Source organism: Lygodium microphyllum, chromosome 4, assembly GCF_053477565.2.
Source record: "Lygodium microphyllum isolate KBCC chromosome 4, Lygodium_microphyllum_v1.1.10, whole genome shotgun sequence".
Taxonomy (NCBI): domain Eukaryota; kingdom Viridiplantae; phylum Streptophyta; class Polypodiopsida; order Schizaeales; family Lygodiaceae; genus Lygodium; species Lygodium microphyllum.
Genome location: NC_141138.1, coordinates 31,856,765 through 31,879,002, shown reverse-complemented (window position 1 = coordinate 31,879,002; position 22,238 = coordinate 31,856,765). Strand labels below are relative to the sequence as shown.

General features: G+C 40.3%; 1 protein-coding gene across 1 annotated transcript; it reads left to right on the top strand.

The window, feature by feature from the left end:
- Positions 1–2,458: 2,458 nt before the first annotated feature.
- MKK6 (MAP kinase kinase 6) lies at positions 2,459–21,103 on the top strand. The gene is made up of 8 exons (XM_087675847.1): positions 2,459–2,688; positions 2,963–3,047; positions 3,384–3,518; positions 4,375–4,599; positions 4,683–4,865; positions 4,984–5,207; positions 20,082–20,127; positions 20,645–21,103. Exons 1-8 carry the CDS (start codon positions 2,609–2,611, stop codon positions 20,726–20,728), a joined length of 1,062 nt encoding a protein of 353 aa, XP_087531973.1. The 5' UTR covers positions 2,459–2,608; the 3' UTR covers positions 20,729–21,103.
- The last annotated feature ends 1,135 nt before the right edge of the window (positions 21,104–22,238 follow it).

The window sequence follows — 22,238 nt, the reverse complement described above, 5'->3', positions numbered from 1 at the left end:
AATGCACGACCCCATCTACTTACACAGACAAAGTATGTTGTAGCCACTGAGACTTGCAAGGAGGCTTTGTGGCTAGACTGTTTGCTAGCAAACCTTGGCATTATTGATGTGGTTTGTGCATTTTTTTTGGATTCTATGAGTGCTATTTAGTTGGCCAAGAATTCGGTCTTCCATGTGAAGATGAAGCACCTTGAGACGCATTACTACTTTATTCAAGAGGTGGTTGAGGAGAAGTCCATTACAGGTTGTCAATATCTCAATTGACCAAAATCTTGCATATTTTCTTACTAAAAGTCTCTCAATGGAGCTCTTTCTTCCTTAGGAAATTGATAGGCATTGGATGAGACAATGTCTTTCCTCATCCTATTATACTTATGTACATTTGTACTTTGTCACTTTTTCTAGTTCTCTCCTCACTAGCTTTTTGATAATAGCATGTGTCTTATATAGGAAAGGTCTGGATGAGATTTATCATTGTTGTGTGGTGCCTGATGAGATACCCAAGAGTTCTTTCTTATTTCCATTTCTTAGTACCATGGAGACAATCATCTAGGTTGAATTATTAATTAGGTCTATGGAGAAGAATCATGTAGAGTAGATTCCTTATGTTTTATTTCATGGAGTGAAATCTTTCTTATTTTCATTTCTTAAAGTGGGCTCCTTCTTTTTTGAATGGATCTAAACTTCCAATTAAAAAATCGGAGAATAATACTTTTGATCACACAAAAGTGTTAGCTTATTGTCCTTAATTTTGTAATGGATGTGATCAGAAAGCCGCTATAGACATAAAAGTGAATAGTGTTGGCATATCCAATATTGCAAAAGCAAGAATAATAATTTGACCCATAATATGATTCATCACCACTTGGATGCTTTAATTAGAATACACTCTTTATGGGAGATTCAAATGGAATATGGGTGATTGTGTTTTTATGATGAAAACTTGCTATTTGTGGAGTATACTAGATGCTTATGTTTATAGACTAGATTGAAATATGAAATGACATTCTAATATAAAGTTAAAACAAATACTATGACTCAAAAATTTATGTAGAATAAGCACACATTTGAAGATAACCTCATCACATGCCAAAGAAGGGGAGAATAACATCAACAGATGATGAGAATACAAAAGGCTGCAACAAAAGAACAATACATATGTAGCGAGCCTCAAAGGGAAATAAGATTTTGAGTATTGGATCCAAGTTGAATTCAACGAGTACTTAAAAGTCTCAAAATGTATAAGTTCCATTTTTTTCCTTCATAAAGGTTTCCATTAATCTCAAGAACAAAGAAATAAAGTGAGTTGAAGTCATTGCCAAGTGTTGCATTGCACATGTGATCCACATCGTTCAAAGTTTGAATGACATTGAACCTAATATTAGGTGTTAGAAAGGATCCATGATAGATGTGACATTAGTCTTTTTTAAATGCGACGAGATAGGATCATATTAATAAATATTAATATGTACATAAAGAATCTTACTTTGTCGAAGAAAATACATAAGTAAGATAGACACTTCCAGATAGTAACCCCTTGATAGAGACCTTCATTCTTATTGGTATCCTAGAAAGGAGATCATGAACGATATAAATTTGTTGCTAATCAAAATCTAAGAGACGAGCACACAATTTTGTCTAGTAGCGATCTCTGCCCTTTATGAACCCATGTTGATGGGGATCAATGCATTTTTGCGTGGTGAGTGAGAACCTATTTTGCTAGAGTCCTTGTTAGGATATTGCAAGGCTACATCGTTAAGTAGATGGGCCTTTGGTACTAGTAGAGTCTATCATAGTTGCATAGCTAGGGGACTAAAATGAAAATATTTTTATTCCAAGAGCTAGGCATGTGATCGGTATCTCGATAAAATTTACAATCGCAAACGCAAGGTCCTTGAGATAATCCTAAGGATTATACACGAATCAACAATCAAGCCATAAGTGATTTATGGACTCCAACCCCGCTCTAATGCACGTATGTAATGCATTATATAAGGGCAAGGGTTTGATGCACGATGTGGTGTAAAGTAGTTTATATTGCCAAGGTGCTATGCTTGTGCTTGATAGTGAAAAATGTGGCGATGTGAGCCTAGGTTGGTGTTCTAGAGGTGGGAACCCATGTCAATGGGTCTATGCCTAGATTGGTCTTCTAGAAGATGGGAAGCAAACCCATGTCACAAGGTTTGTGCCCAAGTTGGTCCATAAGAAGTTTTTGATATTTTCCCACATGGGAAAAGGGGCTATTTTCCCTTGTTTTTTAGTGAATCCTTTAGTGGGGTTAGCTGCCCCTTAGCTAGCTATGCTGTCCCCCTCTTGTAGAAGCTCATGATGTTGTTGCAATTCACAATGTGGGAATTATAGTAGGAATTTGTCTAAAACTTCTTGTGACGTGAACCCATGTGAACAGGCCCTGAGAACCCAAATCAATCTCTCATAAGCTCAGATTTTCAAGCACATGTGTAACATTGGGGTCACACCAGTCAAATAGAAGTAGGAGCGAGAGAGAGAAGGGTCAACGATTTTCTTATCAGGCAGGCCTGACAATCCTCTCTGTCTCTCTGTCGGTCTCTCTCTCTCTCTCTCTCTCTCTCTCTCTCGCTGTGTCGCCATGAGGGGACGGGACAGAGGTACACCCCGGAGGCTGAGGCTCACTGTCCCAGCACAGGAAACTCCCATCTCAGATTTTCTGTAAGTTCTGTGATCTCAGGTATACTAACAGAAAGTTCGATTCTTAGCAGTTTGATCATTTGCTCTGAAATTATGAGCGTTTGCTTTGATAACCGGTCGCACAGTCGAGACTGTTCATGGTACGATGTGCAATGTGACGTCTGATCGTCTGATGTGGATGCATTTCCATCATACCCCCCATGTTGTGCTTCATTGTCTGATGTTACATACATTTGCTTAAAAAGGAAAGGTAAAACAGCAAATGACCTAATTTCACTAAGTATCGTGAACACAGGACTGCTAGTGGGACTTTCCGTGACGGAGATCTCTTGCTCAATAGAGATGGTTTGAGGGTCATCTCTCAGGAGGCCACATCGTCTGTAAGAACACAAACACCAGTCAGTTTTCTGAGTGTCCTTATGTCTTTACATCATGTACCACTCAGACAGCAAGTTCTGGACAAATTCCCACTATAATTCCCACATTATGGTTAACAATGACATCATGAGCTTCTGCAAGGGAAGGACTGCATATCTAGCTAGGTGTGGTTGGCAGCAGGGGGGCCTTCACCGCGTGGTGCCTCCTGAGCAGAAGCTCATGATGTTGAATACAGTAGGGAAAAATAAGGGAAAATAGCCCCTTTTCCCACACAGAAAAATGTCAAAAACTTCTTGTGTGATCACTCACTCAGTTGCATGTTGCCTGCTCTGCTGCAGCCAGCAGTTACCCAACCTCATGATACTACTTTTACCTTGGAAGATTTGGAGACTGTCAGGGTTGTTGGCAAAGGTAGTGGTGGAGTTGTTCAGCTTGTTCGGCACAAATGGACCGGTCAGTTCTTCGCATTGAAGGTGATTTACTAAGAACTGATGCATTCGCTCAAGTGAAATTTCTTTTTGCTTTTTACTTTGTTAAAAGTCTGAGTTTATTTGGTCCGTATGTAGAATGAAGTTGATGTCCCGATGCCTTGAATTCTCTTCATTTTGGCCTCTACATACTAGAGGATGCCTTTCCATGTTGTTGTTGCTACTGTGTACGTCACATTCCTTATTTACCAGTGTACTTAATGTGATTTCTCGTCAAGCCCTTGCCTTGAGTTATCAACAGTTTTTGGAGTTGATGGGTCACCATTGACATCTTATCCATGGCTTTACCTTGTGTGGAATGCGTGTTTTGATTCTCTTTTTGTAACCTGCTTCCTGTCTCATAACTGTGCACTGGCTCGAGCTATGTTCTTTGGAAGTGGTTGATGGTCCCTTCCCAATCTGAAAATTGTTGACCCAGTTTCTGCAAACTGAAAATTGCCTACCAACAGAGCAGAGATGGCTCTAACCGATTCATAATTACAATGGCTTACTGCCCTCAAGTTTTGGATTAAAAATCCAAAAGTTTTGAATATGAGAGTTTTTCCATCATGGAAAAATATCATACTGAACTTTGAGATTAGAGCATGGTGTGAAAATTTAATGCTGTGCCTTTTGCTAAAACTTTGGAAACATCCCAATTAGTGCATACCAGGTGTAATTTGGCAATTCACAGTAGATTTAAATGGAATCCAAATTTGAGGCTGTAGCTATGTGTGCAGAGTGACAGTTTCTGTCCCATTCCACTTTCTGGTGAGCCTGTGTGTTCTGTTTTCCCTTGTGAAAGATGGTTGTAATAGCACAGCTTAGATTTTTATCCTGATTTTACAAACATTTTTGGCAGGTTATTCAAATGAACATTCAGGAAGAATTCAGAAAGCAGATTGTTAGGGAGCTGAAAATCAATCAAGCTTCTCAATGCCCATATGTGGTGGTGTGTTATCATGCATTCTACAACAATGGAGTTATATCCATAGTATTGGAGTATATGGATGGTGGTTCCTTAGCAGATGTGATAAAGGATTTCAGGATTATTCCTGAGCCATGCTTGGCTGTAATATGCAAACAGGTCAGTTTAATTGGCTACTCTTTACATGGATAGATTATTGTGCAGGACCGGTATTATGGTTTGACAAAGAGGCATATGTGCAGGTTCTGAGAGGTTTGATCTACCTACACCAGGACAGACATGTAATCCACCGCGACATAAAGCCTTCTAATCTTTTGGTAAACCACAAGGGGGAGGTAAAGATAACTGATTTTGGTGTTAGTGCTATACTAACAACCTCTATGGGCCAGCGTGACACTTTTGTGGGCACCTACAATTACATGTCGGTAAGGGGTCAGAGACATATGAATTATGGCTTCTTTTACTCCATCAATTTTCATGTGGCTGTACTTTCTTGTTAAGATTGGTGCAGCTAACAACCAGCTCCCCATGTATTTATTGCAGCCTGAGCGAATAAGTGGCAGTACTTATGGTTATGATAGTGACATATGGAGCTTGGGCCTTGTTATTTTGGAATGTGCTATAGGACGGTTTCCCTATCTGCCACCGGGACAAGATGAGGGCTGGCTGAATTTCTATGAACTTTTGGAAACAATAGTCGAGCAGCCGGCCCCTTGTGCATCACCTGATCAATTCTCACCAGAATTTTGCTCCTTCATCTCAGGCTGGTAAGTTTTTTTTGCATAGCCATATGGTTTTTCAGCATTAATGGGTAGTATGGACATGGATTGTATAAAATGATGTTTGTTAAAACCCTGGGCATATTTAAAAAAACGATGGCATATTTGAAGTAGAAAGTACTGTTATTTCGCAGGACGTAGTGGACAACTTCTTTGACTTAGTGGAATTATGTGCCATATTACTGTCAGTGTTAAACATATCATGGGTGTGTATGGGCCTTCCCTTGGGCAGCTTAATGGGGTGAGTTGGGTGCTTTTCTCCCTGACTGGGTGGGTCATTTATGAAGCTGGCCAACTTGTATTTCTGGTCCATATTAGCTCCACTATTGTCCTATATATTTTCTCTATCTCATCCTCCATTTAATCATACTCAACACACTGCATCTTGCTGGAGAGGAGACTGGGAGCACTCTGCTGGTTGCCCATAGCCTGTGTTGATTGTACATGCTCTCATGCTTTGGACCAAGTCAATTGGTCCTGGTGCTTCTGCTGTAACTGACTGCTGTTGCAGGTCTGATTTACCACGGCCAACTGCTCTACAAGCCATCCAATTCTGCATTTTTTGTTGTTGGGGTGCTGGTGACCTCTATTCTGGCTGGTGATAAAACAGCTGCTGGTTGACTGGTCTACAGACTGCAAGTGCTGCTATACCCTGTGTTTCAACAGCCCTACCAGCCCTGCCTTTGTCTTCATTCAGCTGCAGCAGTTAGTTTTAAATTGCAGGCAGTCATCAACCTGCTTTGACTTTCCATCAGCTTCACATCTGGTGTTATTTTCGACCTGCCTTACACCTAAGGGAAGGTTAATATGTGGTGGTGATGTCTAAGCTCACTACACTCATTTTACTTAATGCCTCTCTTTCTTTCCTTGGTTTGCATTGGTATCTCTTGCTTGGAGTGTTAAACTTTTGGGTGTATCAACCATAAGTGCTCCAGGTATTCTCACTACCACTTTACCTTCTCTTCATGCCATCCATCAATGGCTCCTCCGTGCTATAATGATGATGACAAGCTTGAAGGCCTTGACCATCTAACTTGGAGTGTGGTGATGAAAGCTTGGTTTGTGCAGAAGCAACTCTAGTACATAGTTTCAGGCTCTACCCTATGTCCTTGATGACCCTTTCCCCTTTCCTCCAGTTGGAATGAAGACAACTTTGAGGAAGTAATCTTGGACTGGATTCACAAAAAGTTCATCATGATCATCGATTACCTACATTCAGCCAAATTGTCAAATTCTCCCCTCATGTGGAAATAGACTAGGAACAAAGGCCACTCTCTGTCCCATCTCCCATCATGAAAATTAAAGGCAACCAGCTCTAGGATTTGAATCTACCAAACTTTTTCTCTGCATGTAGAAAGCTATGCTCAAGGTCTACCACACTTGCATATTGATAAGTCCAGCACGCCGCACCTCCACCACTCACTCACACTCTTTCTTTAGCACTAATAGTGGAGCTCCATGAGGTATGACAACATCACTAGGCCAGGAAGACCAATTCCGTGGTCAATGCAGCGTGATATCAAAATTGGAGGGCGATAAAGAGTCGATGGAGCCCTTGCTCTTCTTCTCCTCTTGCTTTTGCAAGACGACTAACTTCTTGCAATCCTTGTGGAGGTGCCCCTTCTTTCCACAAAAGGAGCACTATTCCTTCTTCTTCTTCTTCTTCATGTCACCCCTCTCCGAAGCAGCAAAAACTCGATCATGATGGCCACCAAAATGAGAGATGGCAGCCTCTTGTGTAATCTCAATGCAAATTCATGATCTAATAACATAGAGGTCATGTGTGGGTCACTTATGAAGCCGGCTGACTTGTATTTCTGGTGCACATTTGATCCACTAGTGTCCTATATTTGTGCTTTATCTCCTTCTCCATTTTATCATACTCCACACATTTCATCTTGTTGGAGAGAGGGAGACTTGGAGCATTGAGCTGTTTGCCCATAGCCTATATGGTTTATATGTGCCCTCATGCGTTGGCATGTGGATTCTATTTCTTAATTTCTTTGTCTATGAGTTCATCTGTTCTTGTTCTTTTGTTTAGTTCACTATGTACACAATAGCTTCACTGTTTTGCTTCCATTGCTCTTTATCTATCTCATTGTTACATTTTTTTCTTAAGGTCTAGGTTTGTTGATAGAATCCCAAATGTTGTACAAGAAAGCTGAATACATTTTTTTCCCCATGAAGAAAGCTCACTCTATCTATTGAAAATGGAGATTGTTAATGTTTGCCAAGCCCTAGCTTGCCAATCTATGGGATGTTATAAAGAGGGTGATAATATTGCTGATGAAGCTTCCTTTGTTTGAAGGTTTAGTTCTTGCATGTGGCTTGAAGAAACACTCCTAAGATCCTTATAATCTTTGTGATATTTGACCATCATAATTTCAAAGTACCACAAAAGAAGTTTTGATAAGTCCCAAGCCGTATTTGTTGTGTCTTCATAAAGTCTCATAAATAATAATGAGGGCTCTTTCTAGTGCATCATTTGTCTCGTGGGATGTTGATGAATGCCTCATGTAGTCTAAGCAAAGAAAATATGGGTATAATGAGAGGCTTATTGCCACATAGACACACCAAGAGCAAATTAATGATGGGACACACACTGATGGCTGAATTGAAAGAGTGAACAAGGGGCCATTTTGTGTGGATGTAGCACTAGGCATGGGTCTATTTAACCAATGAATTGCTTTTGCTTTTTGTGTTTGGGTCTGTCTCTTTCTGTTTCTGTCGTGGTCGTATACTCTTTGTTTCCTCAATACAAACCCTAGTAGTTTTCTTCACACGCATATACTCTATCGGGGTAGGGAGCAAAGGTTGATGACGAAAATCTTTGGTGGTATGACCATTCTTGCTATAGTAAGAGCACTTAGTGGTTTGTTCTTCTGTTTGTGGAGAAGCCATAGTATTGGTGTATTAAGCCTGTAAAGAGAGGGGGGAGGAAGAAGATAAGGTAGTAGAAATTATCTAGAATTGAATAGTGTTGCTAATCCTGCAACCTTTCTTTACCTTCTTTGACGAAGAGGATTTTTAGCTCTTTGAGCACCTCTACTTTGATGATGCCATGTTGAAAGATAGGACGGTATGTATTGATACCATGTTGAGAAATGATATAGTTTGCAAGGAGAGCCATAAAGTGTACGGTAGACATTGAGACAAAAAAACTCGGAAACACTGAAGAAGACGATGAATGAAGAATAATGAACAGTGAATCATGTTAATACAATGTGTTGTAGTATAGTCAACCCATGAATGAGTCTCGCATGTGCTGTATGTGATTGCCTCATGTTTGATATATGGATTCTATTTCCCAAGCACATCTTTGAGTTCTCCTTTGTAGGGTTCTTGTGTTTTCTCTTTCCTTTCTTTTCTGCCTTGTGTTCATTAGTCTATTTCAGCATTCTTCTATGTTTCCTTTGCTGCACCTACTTCTGACATGGTATCAGATTTCAGCATCTACGCTCTTGTTGCTGTTTTCTGTTGATTATTGATCCTCTTTGTTTGGTGCAGTTGGGCGACCAGTTTTTGGGACTTTTCAGCCGTTAGATCTTTGTGTTTTGTTGCAGCCATCGTTGATTGCATTTAATGCTATTGCTGCTCGTGTTTACTAATTTTCTGTCTTCTTTTACAGTAGGTGACAGCATTTAATGCTTCCTTGTTTGTGTTTTTCATTTGTAGCATTTGCATTTTCAGCCTTTGGGCTCCTCAAGGCTGGGTGACAAGGTTTTCAGCCTCTATCCATCTTATCTTGGCCGATTCTTCTTGTTTTTTGCAGATTTTGTGATCCGTTTCCCTCCACACTGCGTGTGAACTCCGTTTAGTGTAGTCAGGGTAATTACGAAACGTTTCACCCCCAAAACATTGCATTTACCTTGAAATGTTTCACCTCCAAGAAGGTCCCAAGTGAAATGCCAACTGAAATGGCTGAATAATATATGTAAGGTATATTTTCTAATAAATATTACTACTCACGAGTCACTCTATAGTATTCTATATAATTACTAAGACTTGAGAATCATGGCATGTAAGTGTCCAATTTACACTTATAAACAACATTTAACAAACTACAATCACAAGCTATAGAGTTGAGAGTCGACAATCTAGACATTCAATTTGTTAGTTGAAGAATCAAGTAATTGACGAGTTCAAACTTCATATGCACCATGGATTTAATTAATTGAAGGCCCAAAGAATACAAATCATAAACAATAGTTTGGTACTCTGATAGTCACCAACATCAATTGAGAACTTAGGATACAAGTTTCAACTTCCAAGCCAAGACTTGAGACTTTGAGAGTCTTTGAGAATGTAAAATCATGATTAAATACAAAATACGATGCTCGCATCTCTTAAGAAGTGAATGGTTCAAAATCCCTAATTTTTAGTTCTCAGATCTCAAAAGCATCTCTCTCTAATACTCTCACTAGAACTATCATCACTTTCCCTGTCACGCTCAGATGAACTTGGAGTTAATCTCAAAGGCTATGAGCCTCTTTGTGCACGGTAACAAGGAATATGAGAAGTAGTTGCAGCAGATGACTTTGCAGCTTCATGATGCTGATATGTAGAGGATCGGGGATGGTGCCTCATTCTCTCAATGTCCTTACGGATGAAGTCAAAGACATTATCTTCAGGGGTTTGGGGTTGCAACATAGTCACATTTGTTGCTCACACAACAATCTTTCTAGGGTCAAGTTGATGTGGTGTTCAACTTGCCGTTTCCTCACCATCCAAAGCTCCTATTTTCTCAAGCACTCGAAGGTTGGCATTTGTACAACTTATTCAATTGGCTAGTGCTAAGCTTGTAAACACAAAGGACATATATATAAATTATAATGTCTAGGATACTTTTTAAGTCACTAGGTTATTTCGAAGGTTTATATTTACCATCACCTATTCCGGTATTTGGTGTGGATATCACTCATAATACTCCAAAGACGCTTTGTTGTTGATGAACTAACTGGTTGTGATAATACTCGTGAAGCCACTGTTTGAAGGTTTGGAGTTAAACCCCCAAACTTCTTCCACCAAGATACTAGAAGAGCAAGATTATCCTCATCCTTTGCTATGTGTCTTGCAAATTGTGTATTTGCATTTCCCCTACAATTTAGGAGGTCGTCCTCAATGCTATTTTGCATAGTAGATGTTGGATACACTCTCTCTAAGTATTGCGTCCATCCTAATATTAATGTGTTTTTTTCCCCAAGAAAAGAAAATTCTATTTATAACACATCAAAAAATCTTGTGAGACAAAATACAAAGTACAAGGAGCTCGATAAAGATTAACTATCACGATTCACAAATACTACGGTTGTATGAAGTTTGAACAACCAATGCTGTGGGCTACTTGACATTAATGTTGGATCTATACATTGAGAGTCTTTTCTCCATATAGGGTGGAGAATATTTGCAACAAAATGGATGGGACGTCGAAACCAATCCCATCTATGCTCAAAGATGGAAGACTCAAGAGTCAAGACTTGAATAAAGTCTCAATTTTCAAACGTAAGAGGTACGACATATGTTATAGAATTAAAGAATAACTCCCATTTCCTTAGTTTTGACAATACAATGTAATCACGGATAGCACTACAAAGCCTTTCCATAAACTCATATAGAAGGCCCATGGTAGCTCCTTAACTATCACACATTCGCAACATTGATACTATAGGAAGCAGTGCACGTTGGAGTCCACCTGCATTTATTCAAATCTCAATGTTATAGATTGTGTATGGAATATTTAAGGCATCTGAAGTAGAGCATTCTGACCAATCCAACCACTCCTAATCCACTACTACATGCCTCAATGCATCCTTACACTTCACTAACGTGAGATTAACCATGTGTTTATTAAGGGAATACAGCATAAGTTATAGTTGTAAGTTATAAATCACGATTGCAATTTGCAATTTTTAATAAGGATAAGGCATATAATCCGATTTGTAACTATATATTTGCACAAAACTAGAAAAATATAGTAAAATCTTATTTTGGCAAGTTTTACAAGGTCCCATTGGCAATGATGCCTAAATAGGCTATGAACAAATGACTTTTGAAGAACAAAGTTGATCAGTCCTAAAGCCTTCTCAACAATAGATCCAACCCATGGAATCAATCCAATGTTCTCCATCATCAAGTCAATGGAGTGGGCTGCGCATGGTGTCCATACAACGTGTGGGTGTTGGGCCTCCAAAGCTCTCCCATACTCTTGCAATTGCTTGCATTATCTGTTACAACTTGTATAACATGGTCCGGCCCAATCTTTTGGATTGCTTCATTGATACGATTAAAACATTACCTCTCTTGTTACATTATACATAACTCAAGAGTAGTTAGGCTAAATACAAAATTAACAAAAACTAAAGTGTATTTACAAGTACTTGTGATCTGCACATCATGGCATGATAGTTCTATAGATCTTAAAAATGTCGTTCCAGTACAAGAAGATACCAAAATATTCATTAAATGGCGTGTGCAAGTATCTTTCCATCCATCTTAGATAATTTTGCATCCGTATTTCTCCCATGATGCTCTATGACCCTCCAAGCTTGTGTGAATGAGATTAACCTCACGGTTCAATTTGGTGGTCCTTAGAGCCTTCGAATTAGCAGGAGTGATAGGTGCTCAGCTTTAGTTGAAACAACATTGATTAATCTCTTACAGGTACCTGTGCGAGCCACATGAAAGGCAATGTTACATCGATAAAAAAATCTCTCTTTTGCTATTTCAGCTTTCTTTTTCAAGCTAGGTGCCTAACTTTGTTGCAGCGTGTTTGGGCATGATGATACATGTGCTCACTTACTAGAAGGGCCTTATCCTGTAGGCATTGGAGGTGCTCTAGGCACATCATTAGCACACAGGGTGTTAGTAACTAATGGTGCTCTAGTACTAGCACATGTAGTATCGGCCCCAACTGATGACACATCCATAGTGCTAGGAAAGCCAGGCTCATGAGTCGATGTAGTGACTGCCTCACCACTTTCTTGTGTTTGAGTTTGAGAAGCTTGACCTCTCACTATTGCATTCTCTCTCTCTACTATCATGTTGAGACCTTTTAGCTCTCCCAAAATTCTCAACCACCTTGACTATTCTCCACCATAGGCGAAAAATATGGATTTAGAGATCCTTGTGCATCCACTTATTTAGTATTCCCTCACCAATACCCATGTAAAATGGGCTTTTGTTCGAGTGATACCACTGTACCTCTCCGCAATGCTTGCATACCCACTTCCTAGAGTTGGATTTGGGATACCTTTTAATTACAATTACTTCTTGCCAAACATTGGGATTGTTGGCTTGGACGCCACTTGCTTGATTCCCTTGAGTAGTTCCCCTACTAACCAGTGGCAAATAGAAGATGAAAATAATAAAAAAATTATGAGACAAACTACAATGTAGAAAGAGTGCCAGCATTGAGCATCTATAGAATTTAAGCAATGAGAAACTTGTATATAATTCCCAAATTGAATTATTTAGATTTGGGATATAGTTTTCAGAGTTGGGAATGTTTGGAGATACAGTTTTCAGATTTGGAAACTTGGTTCAACTTAAGATTTGGGGCAAGCTTTCAAAAGTCCAAACAACACATTCACTCAAAGTGAAAGATGCTTATCTTCATGGGTTATAACACAACCAAGAAGGGCTACAGGCTCTATGATTCAAAGACTCGAAAGATTGATGTGAGTTGGGATGTGATATTTGATGAGGCTGCATCCTCTAATGATCCCATAGATGGTGCTTCTTGTGCAAGTTGTTTTTCATCAAGGATTGACACCACCACCACTATCCCCCCCTAACCCCCCTACATTACCGCGCTGATATGTATTCAGCTTCAGTAGTACTCAGTGCCACGATGTTTTGCAACTTGGAACACCAAGAAACGACCCTACCAGCAACTGTAAACACATACCCGCTAGTGGACCTACGAGTGTCCAAGTCACCTGCCATGTCTGCATCACAATGACCCTGTAGACTAAGTGTACCCTGCCCATAGCAAATACACTTTCTTTGTGTACCCTTTAAGTAATGAAGAATACACTTCACAGCTTTCCAATGTTGTTTGCTAGGATTTGACATAAACCTGTTGACAACTCCCACTGCATGAGCAATGTCTGGACGGGTAGCAACCATAGCATACATAAGAGAGCCACAAGCAGATGCATAAGGGACTCCCTTCATAGGATTGGCTTCCACGTCAACTTTTGGGCTATTGGCTTTACTAAGCTTAAGATATGGAGATAAGGGCACCCCAAAAGGCTTATCTTCAGCCATGTTAAATCTGTCCAGTACCTTTTCAATGCACTTTTCTTGAGATAAGAGCAACAATTTCTGTGTTCTATCCTCGCGAATCCTCATGCCCAATATATACTCTGCATTCCCCAATTCTTTCATGGAGAAAGCTGATTTCAGTTGATCTTTGAGAGCATCCAAGCTAGTCTTTCTTCTCCCAGCTAGCAACATATCATCCACATACAAAATAAGTATGACGGGGCTGCCATCTGTATCCTTTTTCATGAATAGACAATGATCTGCATGGTTGTATGTAAACCCATGAGAGAGCATAAAAGTGTCAAACTTTTTGTACCACTGCCATAGTGCTTGCTTCAGTCCATACAAGCTGCGTTTTAGTTTACACACCAACTGCTCTTTTCCAGGAACTACAAAGCCCTCGGGCTGTTTCATGTAGATTTCCTCATCAATGTCACCCTGTAGAAAAGCTGTTTTCACATCCATTTGATAAAACTCTAAGTCCAATACAGCAGTGAGAGCAAAAAGCACACGTAGAGTGGTCATCTTCACAACGGGTGAGAAGACCTCTTGGAAGTCAATTCCTTTCTTCTGTGCGTACCCTTTGGCAACCAATCTTGTGTTGTACTTCGGTTTCCATCAACTGTCTATACTTTGTAAACCCATTTGTTTGGAAGAGGCTTTCTTCCTTTGGGCAACGACACAAGATCCCAAGTATCATTGGCATACAGAGATTTAATCTCTTCGTGCATAGCTAGCTCCCACTTACTACTGAATTTGCATGACTTGGTCTCTTTATAGGTAAGAGGCTCACCCTCATCTGTAAGCATCACATAGTGCGAAGAGGGGTCATACCTATGTGGGTGCCTTCTTAAATGTGTAGGCTTGCGTACCCAATGATCTACATTTTTAGGAATTGGATTTACATCTGGAGGTATGTCATTTTCAGCATTTATTGGCTGCTCTATGCCATTTTCAGCATGCTATTCATGTTGTACAACACCTTCATTTTCATTACCAGCACTTGCATTTTTATAATCAGCAAGTCTATCTTGCTTTGCTGTCCATGACCTCCTTGTGCTTCTATTTGTTGTCCATCATCATTTGGCTCAAAAATAACCGGCTGATCATCATTTTTAGCTTGTGGTACAGCATCATGAGGCTCATCATTTGAAGTAATAGGTGGCTACAAATTTTGAAATTTGATATTTTTCATGTCTTCATTGGAGGCTAAAGTACCTTTTAGCAATTTTGCCTCATTAAACACAACATTACGATTGTGAATAATTTTCTTAGACTAAGGTAGCCACACTCTGTAGCCAAATTCACCCTCACCACCATAGCCCATGAAAATGCCTTTGGTGGATTTTTGGTCAAGTTTACTTCTCAGCTCATCTCTAACGTGCATGAGGGCATCCCAACCGAATATTCGTAAATGGTCATATGAGGCCGATTTGCCAGACCAAACCTCCTCAAAGATGCCATTATTTAAGGACCTGCTTGGAGAGTGGTTGCAAATGTGAACCGTGGTTTTAAGTGCCTCTCCCCAAAATTCATAAGGGAGATTAGCAATGGCCAGCATGCACCACACTCTTTCACATAAGGCCCTATTATATTTTTCAATCACCCCATTTGAAGAAGGGTTGTAAGGAGCTGTAAGCTCCCTCTTAATTCCATGCAAGTCACAAAAGGACTTAAACTCGATAGATGTGAGCTCACCCCCATTATCAATTCTTAAGCATTTCAGCTTTCTATCTGTTTGAGTGGTCACAGATGCATGAAAAGTTTTAAAAACAACAAATACTTCACTTTTCTTTTTCAACAGATAAATCCAAATATTCTTGGAACAATCATCAATAAAAGAGACAAAATATGTAGCCCCACCCAACGATTTCACGGGCATACTACATACATTAGAATGCACTAAGTCCAAGACATTGGACTTACGAGAGACACTAGAATAAAATGAAATTTTCATTTGCTTTTCAGATTGATAGTCATTACAAAAGTCAAGTTTGGAGTTTTTTTCATTCACCCTCTTCAAAGAGGTAAGGACATCAAGTCCTTTCTGGCTCATATGGCCTAATCTCTTATGCCATAATTCCAAATGACAATCAATTTCAGCAACTACAAGGAACTTGCCATTCAAAGCTTTACAATGCAAACAATACAAGTGCCCTTCTTGGTTTCTTTTGCAATCAGCATGGAACCCTTTTTCAATTTTCACAAACCACCACCAAACAGTGTAGTGTAACCATGCAAGTCAAGCTGACCAACAGATAGTAAACTCTTTCTGATACCAAGCACATATTTGACATCTTTTAACACAAGCACTTGCCCATTATCTAATGACAAGTGTACAGTGCCAATCCCATCAATGCTGCAAGCATGGTTATTTCCAAGGTATACTTTTCCACAACTGCTTGCATTGAACATAGCAAAACACTCCAAGCAAGGAGTGACATGGAAAGAGGCACCAGAGTCTACAATAAGTCTGAGTGGCACCATCATCAAGTGACGAAAGTGCATCAATCACAGCAGTGTTGGTAATCTGCATATCCTGCATGCGACATACAAGGGTATCATAATCAATTGCACATAATACATCAGCCTTTGTATCCGAAAGCTCCTCTATGACTACACTGAGGCCACATTGGCCTTTTCCTTGCCTTCGGCTGTCTCAGATGCATCTATCTTATTCTCTTTCTTCTTTTTGTCTCGTGCATTATTCTTTTTTTCTTGTTCCTTCTTGTAGTACCTGCAATCAGGCTTCTTGTGGCCCTTCCGACCACACTGATAGCAAGTAATATCACTCTTTTCCTTTCCTTTGCTCTTGCCTTTGTTTCTTTGTCCAACATTTGCATTTTTCTTTTCAGCCCTGCCTCTAACATTATAAGCTGAGTTGTTGCCTTCTCCACTAGACTTATGTCTAATTTCTTCATTCAAGATTGAACCCCTCACACCATCATATGAGAGATTGGGGTTATTATTGAGAGAAACCACCAAGGTCTCCCAAGAATCAGGGAGCGTCATGATCAGAAAGATTGCCCTCAACTTATCATCAAAGTCCAAATTTGCATCCTTGAGCTGATTTAAAATGCCAGTAAATGCACTCAAGTGCTCAGTTGCAGGCTTGGACTCATCCAGTTGCATATTCACCAACTTGTGCATTAAATGCACGTGATTAACAGGTGTGGTGATCTCATAGGTAGTTTTCGGTTTCTCCCATATTGCATAACCAGTATCTAAACCCTTAATGTCTGTCAAAATGTCATCAGTGACACCCATGTTTATGTAAGCCACAGCCTTTTTGTTAACTCTGGCCTAATCTGCATCAGACATTTGTGCATGTTTATCTTCTTGCAAAGCATCCTCACAATCCTTCAAGAACAATATGCCCTGCATACGGTCTTTTCAAAGGTCAAAGCCTTGATCATCAAACTGTTTGATTTCCATCAAACTCTTAATGTCAGAACTGGAAGAAGTTGCAGCCATTTTTATCATGAACACAAGGGTAAATGCACTGAACTGTAGGAGCACAAGTTGAATCAGCAAATACGCTGCTGTTCTTGCCCAAACACTAATAAATCTTTGCTGTTTTTACATAAAGCAGCCACGACACGGGCAAATACTGCAGAAATTTACCAAATTCTGCACAAAATGCCAAAATTCCAGGTCCAACATTGCATAAATTAGTCAATCTAACCCAGCTGAGCAAAACTTCAGCAAGGCATGAAAAGCCCCAAATTTTCCGGGTCCAATGTTAGGAAATTTTACTTGAATGAGCGAAATTCCGACAAATTTGACAAAATCCCCAATTCGATTGAGGTCAACACGCACAATGTCTGCAATTTCTGACATGAATGTCACTGCCAGGCACAACCTTGTCACCTGGTCCCTGTTGCACGCTGCACTTGCTGCTCGCTGGTCGTCCCGTTTGTCGCACGCCCGTTGCTGCCTGTCTGGTCCACGCTGGTCAGCAGTTTGTGGCACCCAATCCCCGCTGGTCTTTTTCAGCACAGGCTGGTTATTTTTAGCATGACCTATGCTACACAGGCCACGACAACCTATTCTTGAGCTGCCTGCACTATAAGCTGCCCTTGGTCTCGGGAAACGTGCAAGACCTTGGGCTCTAATACCAGTTTTGTTGCAGCAATTGTTCAGTCGAAGGAGAGAGAGAGAGAGAAAGAGAGAGAGAGAGAGAGAGAGTACAATTCGATTTGGGTGTACCAACAAAATGTGTTGGTACACAAAGAATAAAATGTATTTATATTTAGGGCATGTAAGGGTGCATTCACATGTACAACTAAATAATACATAACGGGGGTGAATAAAAGGGCCTTTACACCCCAACATTCGACTCCTTCCCACCCTTTTACTCTTCGGTGTCTTTTGGGGTATCGAGCTGTTTGAGGAGGTAGTCCCCCTAGTTTTCTTGTGTTGGGGAAGGAGGATCATGTCTATAGATTGCAGAAGGCCCTCTATGGGTTGAAACAAGCTCCTAGGGTTTGGTACCACAGGATTGATTGATTCTTCTTACAAAGTGGCTTCCATTGATCAGATCATGACCCCAATCTTTATTATAAGGTTGTGGGTGACAAGTGTCTTTTTAATCTCGTGTGTGGATCACTTGATTATCATAGGGAGTGACTCGTAGGAGATTGTTCAAACTTGTAAGAATTGTTGGTAGGAGTTCAATATGACAGACCTGGGGATCCTTCACTTCTTCCTTGGTTTGGAGATTTATGAGATGGTACAAGACATTTTCATCTCCTAGCACAAGTGTAATATATCTCTGAGCTTCTTTCAGAGTTTGGTATGGCAGAATATCGGCCTATGTTTTGCCCCATGGACCCATGAGTCCAAGTCGGTTACTACTAGAAATCCCTTGCTACCAGGTACTGGTGTCTTGTTGGATCATTGATCTAACTCATTCATACTTGGCTAGACATCTCTTTTGTGGTGACATTGTTGTCTTCTTTTATAAAGACTCCTACTCAGGCTCATTGGCGAGCTGCTTTGCACATGTTGCAACTTGCACTACTACAAGGGACTTGATCCTATGGGATCATGAATGGAGAGGAGGCCACTCTTGCTAGATGGAGTGACTCAGATTGGGCAGATGATGTGGAGTCCAGATGCTTCACTATAGGTTTGCTTTCTCCCTTGGATCAAGAGCTATCTCATGCAGCGAGATGCAGCCTACCATGGCCTTATCTTCTACGGAGGCGGGGTACAATGCTCTTTGTTCTACAACTCAAGAGGTAGTTTGGCTCTATCACTTGTTGGCGGAAATTGGCTTTCCATAGACAAGACCCACACAATTGTGTGTGGATAACTAGAGTGCTATAGCTTTGGCAAAGAACCTTGTGTTTCATGCTTGCACAAAGCACATAGAGGTTCAGTACCACTTTGTTTGGGAGTGGATCGTGGATTTTGAGTTAGTGATGGCCTACTGTCCTATGGATGAGAATGCAGCAGATCTCTTCACGGGGTTGTAGGTGGTGATGAAGTGATCTCCAAGGGCTGCTTTAACAAAATGCAGATGTGAACTGACTGGAGGCAGTTGCCAAGAGGTGGGTGACTGGCTGGAATGAGAGAAGAACAGCAGTCCAAGAGTGCTCTGGGTGGTACATATCAGGAAGGCAGCCTGCTGGAAGACAAAACACAGCTGTGAGTTGATTGGAACAGGCTGTTGTGTGCAAACATAGATGCTGCTGATGTAAACGGCTGCTGGGAGAGCCTCAATGGCTACTGGACAGCTTGTAAACTGCAAAACATAGAATATCCTGGGGCACGGTGTGCGCGATGACCTTCGAACTGTTGGGCAGCACATTGGATGTGAAAATACTGCTGCAGGATGACCATGAACAGATAGCCATGACGAAGACAGATGTTGCCAGGCTGATGGAAGTGGATGCCGGGCTGAGGCAGCACTTGGTAAGGACTCCACAAACTGTGGCGTCCTCTGTGTAGGAGTGTTGACAGCAGTGGAGAGTGCAAGGATAGCTGAAGAAGAGGAAGTAATCTGATCTGAATGAAGAACGAATCAGAGGAGGCAAAAAATGCCCACAACATGCCCTATTTGTAGGGGATTTTGGAGCATTCGTCCCACCATGTGCAATACCTGTCAATAAATAAAAGTAAAGCCTTTTTGGGGTTATTGATTGAGACCAAAATTAGGAATTAATGCAATACAATTGAATGTTAATTCATGCGATGACTCTGGTTGCCCCACAGAAGCAAGACTGGCTTCATATGCTGAAAAGTCTTGAATAGCTTTACTGAGTGGGTCATTTTGTTCACATTTTACAAGGTTGGCCAATATTTAAATCCCACCTTTTAACTAAAATTGCTATGTAGATCCATACCATCTGGTACTTTGGCCATTAATCTTGCCGTGGGTTGGTAATGCTTATTATCTTGGCTACAGCTGTCTGTCTTCTAGTGCTGCCTGATGTCAGATGTAAAATAATGCTAGGAAAATAAAAGCAAAACATGGAAAATGCATAAATCAAGAGGCTGTCTTTGAAAGGTGAATTGGCTGTGTGATCACCTGGGATGCATGTGCTTTGATTTTCAACCTTTGTGCTAATATTGACATCTTGCTTTCTGCAGCATCCAAAAGGAGTCCAAAAACAGGCTGTCAGCTTTGGACTTACTGGTCTGTCTCTGTCTGTCTGTCCGTGTCTCTCTCTCTCTCTCTCTCTCTCTCTCTCTAAATATATATACAGGAATGGGTGTATATGTTATGTCTAGTTCAATACATCACTTGCACATGCACTATCAGATGCACGATTTCTTTTTTGGTATGGACTAGTTTCATTGGTAGGAGCTCAGTGTTTGTACTGTCACAGGAAGTATCACTATCGATGCCATAGGAATTTTTTCACACCTTTTTTTCCTGTTCCAGCTTACATTCAATATAATATTTGTTCCTTGTGACTTTACTGCTAGGACAGCTGTGAAGAGCTTGCTTGATATAGTACCCCTGTAGGCCCACACCACAGCATGAGTTTGGAAAATGTTTGATCTTTTAAGTACCCCTGTACCCCTGTTGGCTCACTAAACTTTAGCAAAAAGAGGAAACTGTCTGAGTTTTGCTTTCTGCAGTTGCATTCCAGATGTTTTTTCCAGAATATTGTTTCCTGAATGCTGATTTGAATTGTTGATCATGTCAGAATCATCCGTTCATTGCAAGGTATGAGAGCCAAGGCACAACTTTGCTTGCAAACTTCATCCAAGATTGGTCACCCATTGCATAGATGATGTCTATGTGAGTTCTGTAGCAGCGTTTGAACTGCTGCAATAATCAGGCATGTTAAGAGTTGTTGCCCTTGCTCAAAAACAGCATTGCAACATGTTGCCATGTGCACTGGAGAATGTAAATGAAGATGGTTTCTATATGTTAGTTTCTTGAGGTGACCTCTGTCTTTTGTGGGTGGTTTTTTTAAATCACAAAACTGTGGAAAGACATATTTCAAGTGGTGGGGAAAGGATGAAGGGATTTTTTGTCTACCCTCGCCAATATTTCAACTTTCATATGATAAACAATAAGCGGTGCATTTGGGCTTTGTTGTAGTCCCTATTTATGTAAGTTGGGGAATTTAACGGTTGTACAGGTTTTGGGTTCTTTTCCAGTTTGTGGAAAGACATGCACAAACGTGGTTATATTATATGGTGTGTTTCTCTTGGGAAGGGGGTGAGGTTTTCACGAGTCAATCATTCTGCTGTTCCAATACTACATCTATACATCAAAAGAAACATAAGGTTTTGCTATCTACAAGCATGCCAACATTTTCTCTTTCATGCGCTTAGTAGTTATGCATGTGTTACCAAGATTTTTTGCGAGGACTACATGTATTTTGTGAGAACATAATTACCTGCACTCGGACATGTAGAGTCCTAATCAATAGTAGTTTATATGAGCTACAAAACTATTGTAGAATAATTTCACATAGGAATGAGAATGTGATTATAAAGGAGCTCATGAACAGCTTGGTAAATAAGATTGAATGACCATGACTTTGTGGAGAGGGTTGGAGGAACGGCTCTAGCTCCCTTTGATGAGTGTTGCACTAGAAATGTAAGCAGCCCACTTCTAACTTCATAGCGTTCATTGTTGTACCGTCGGTTACATATGTCTATATCACATTTCTTTTCATGGTAAGGTCATCCATTTTAGTAACTTTACATTTTTTCACTTGGAATGAAATGCAAGCATAAGATTGATTATGAAATATCGAAAGAGGAGGGCATTTCAAGTTGAGCATGCCATAGTTATAAATATTCAGCTTGAATCAAATTACTGTGGTATGAAGGGCTCATGCCATTGTAGGTTTTGAAAGGGAGCATGGCCAACTCCTATAAGCCTCAAGAGATGTCTCAGTTGTCAGAAAAAGCTTCAAGAAGAGGCTTGTATATGCTTAGGTGTAGAATAATTCTTTGTGAAGAGGATTGCATGTTTAAACACAATCGCCCAGTGTCCTTAGAGGTGAAGCATGTGTCTCCAAGGCCTTAGATTAAGAGGGCAACCTTAACTAATAAAGACAAGCCACTATTTAACATGCCATCAAATAATGAACACCAAAAACATGTTAGGGAGTTAATAGTGCTATTGGAATGAAGACTTGGCCAAATGGGCATTTTGTGGAGCTTCATGTATAGAAAATCAAAACAAAGGGATGCATTATATAATCATACTTTTTTCACCTTACTTTCTTGATTACTTTTGTTTGAGTCATTTTTTTTGTATAAAAGGGACATGTACAATCA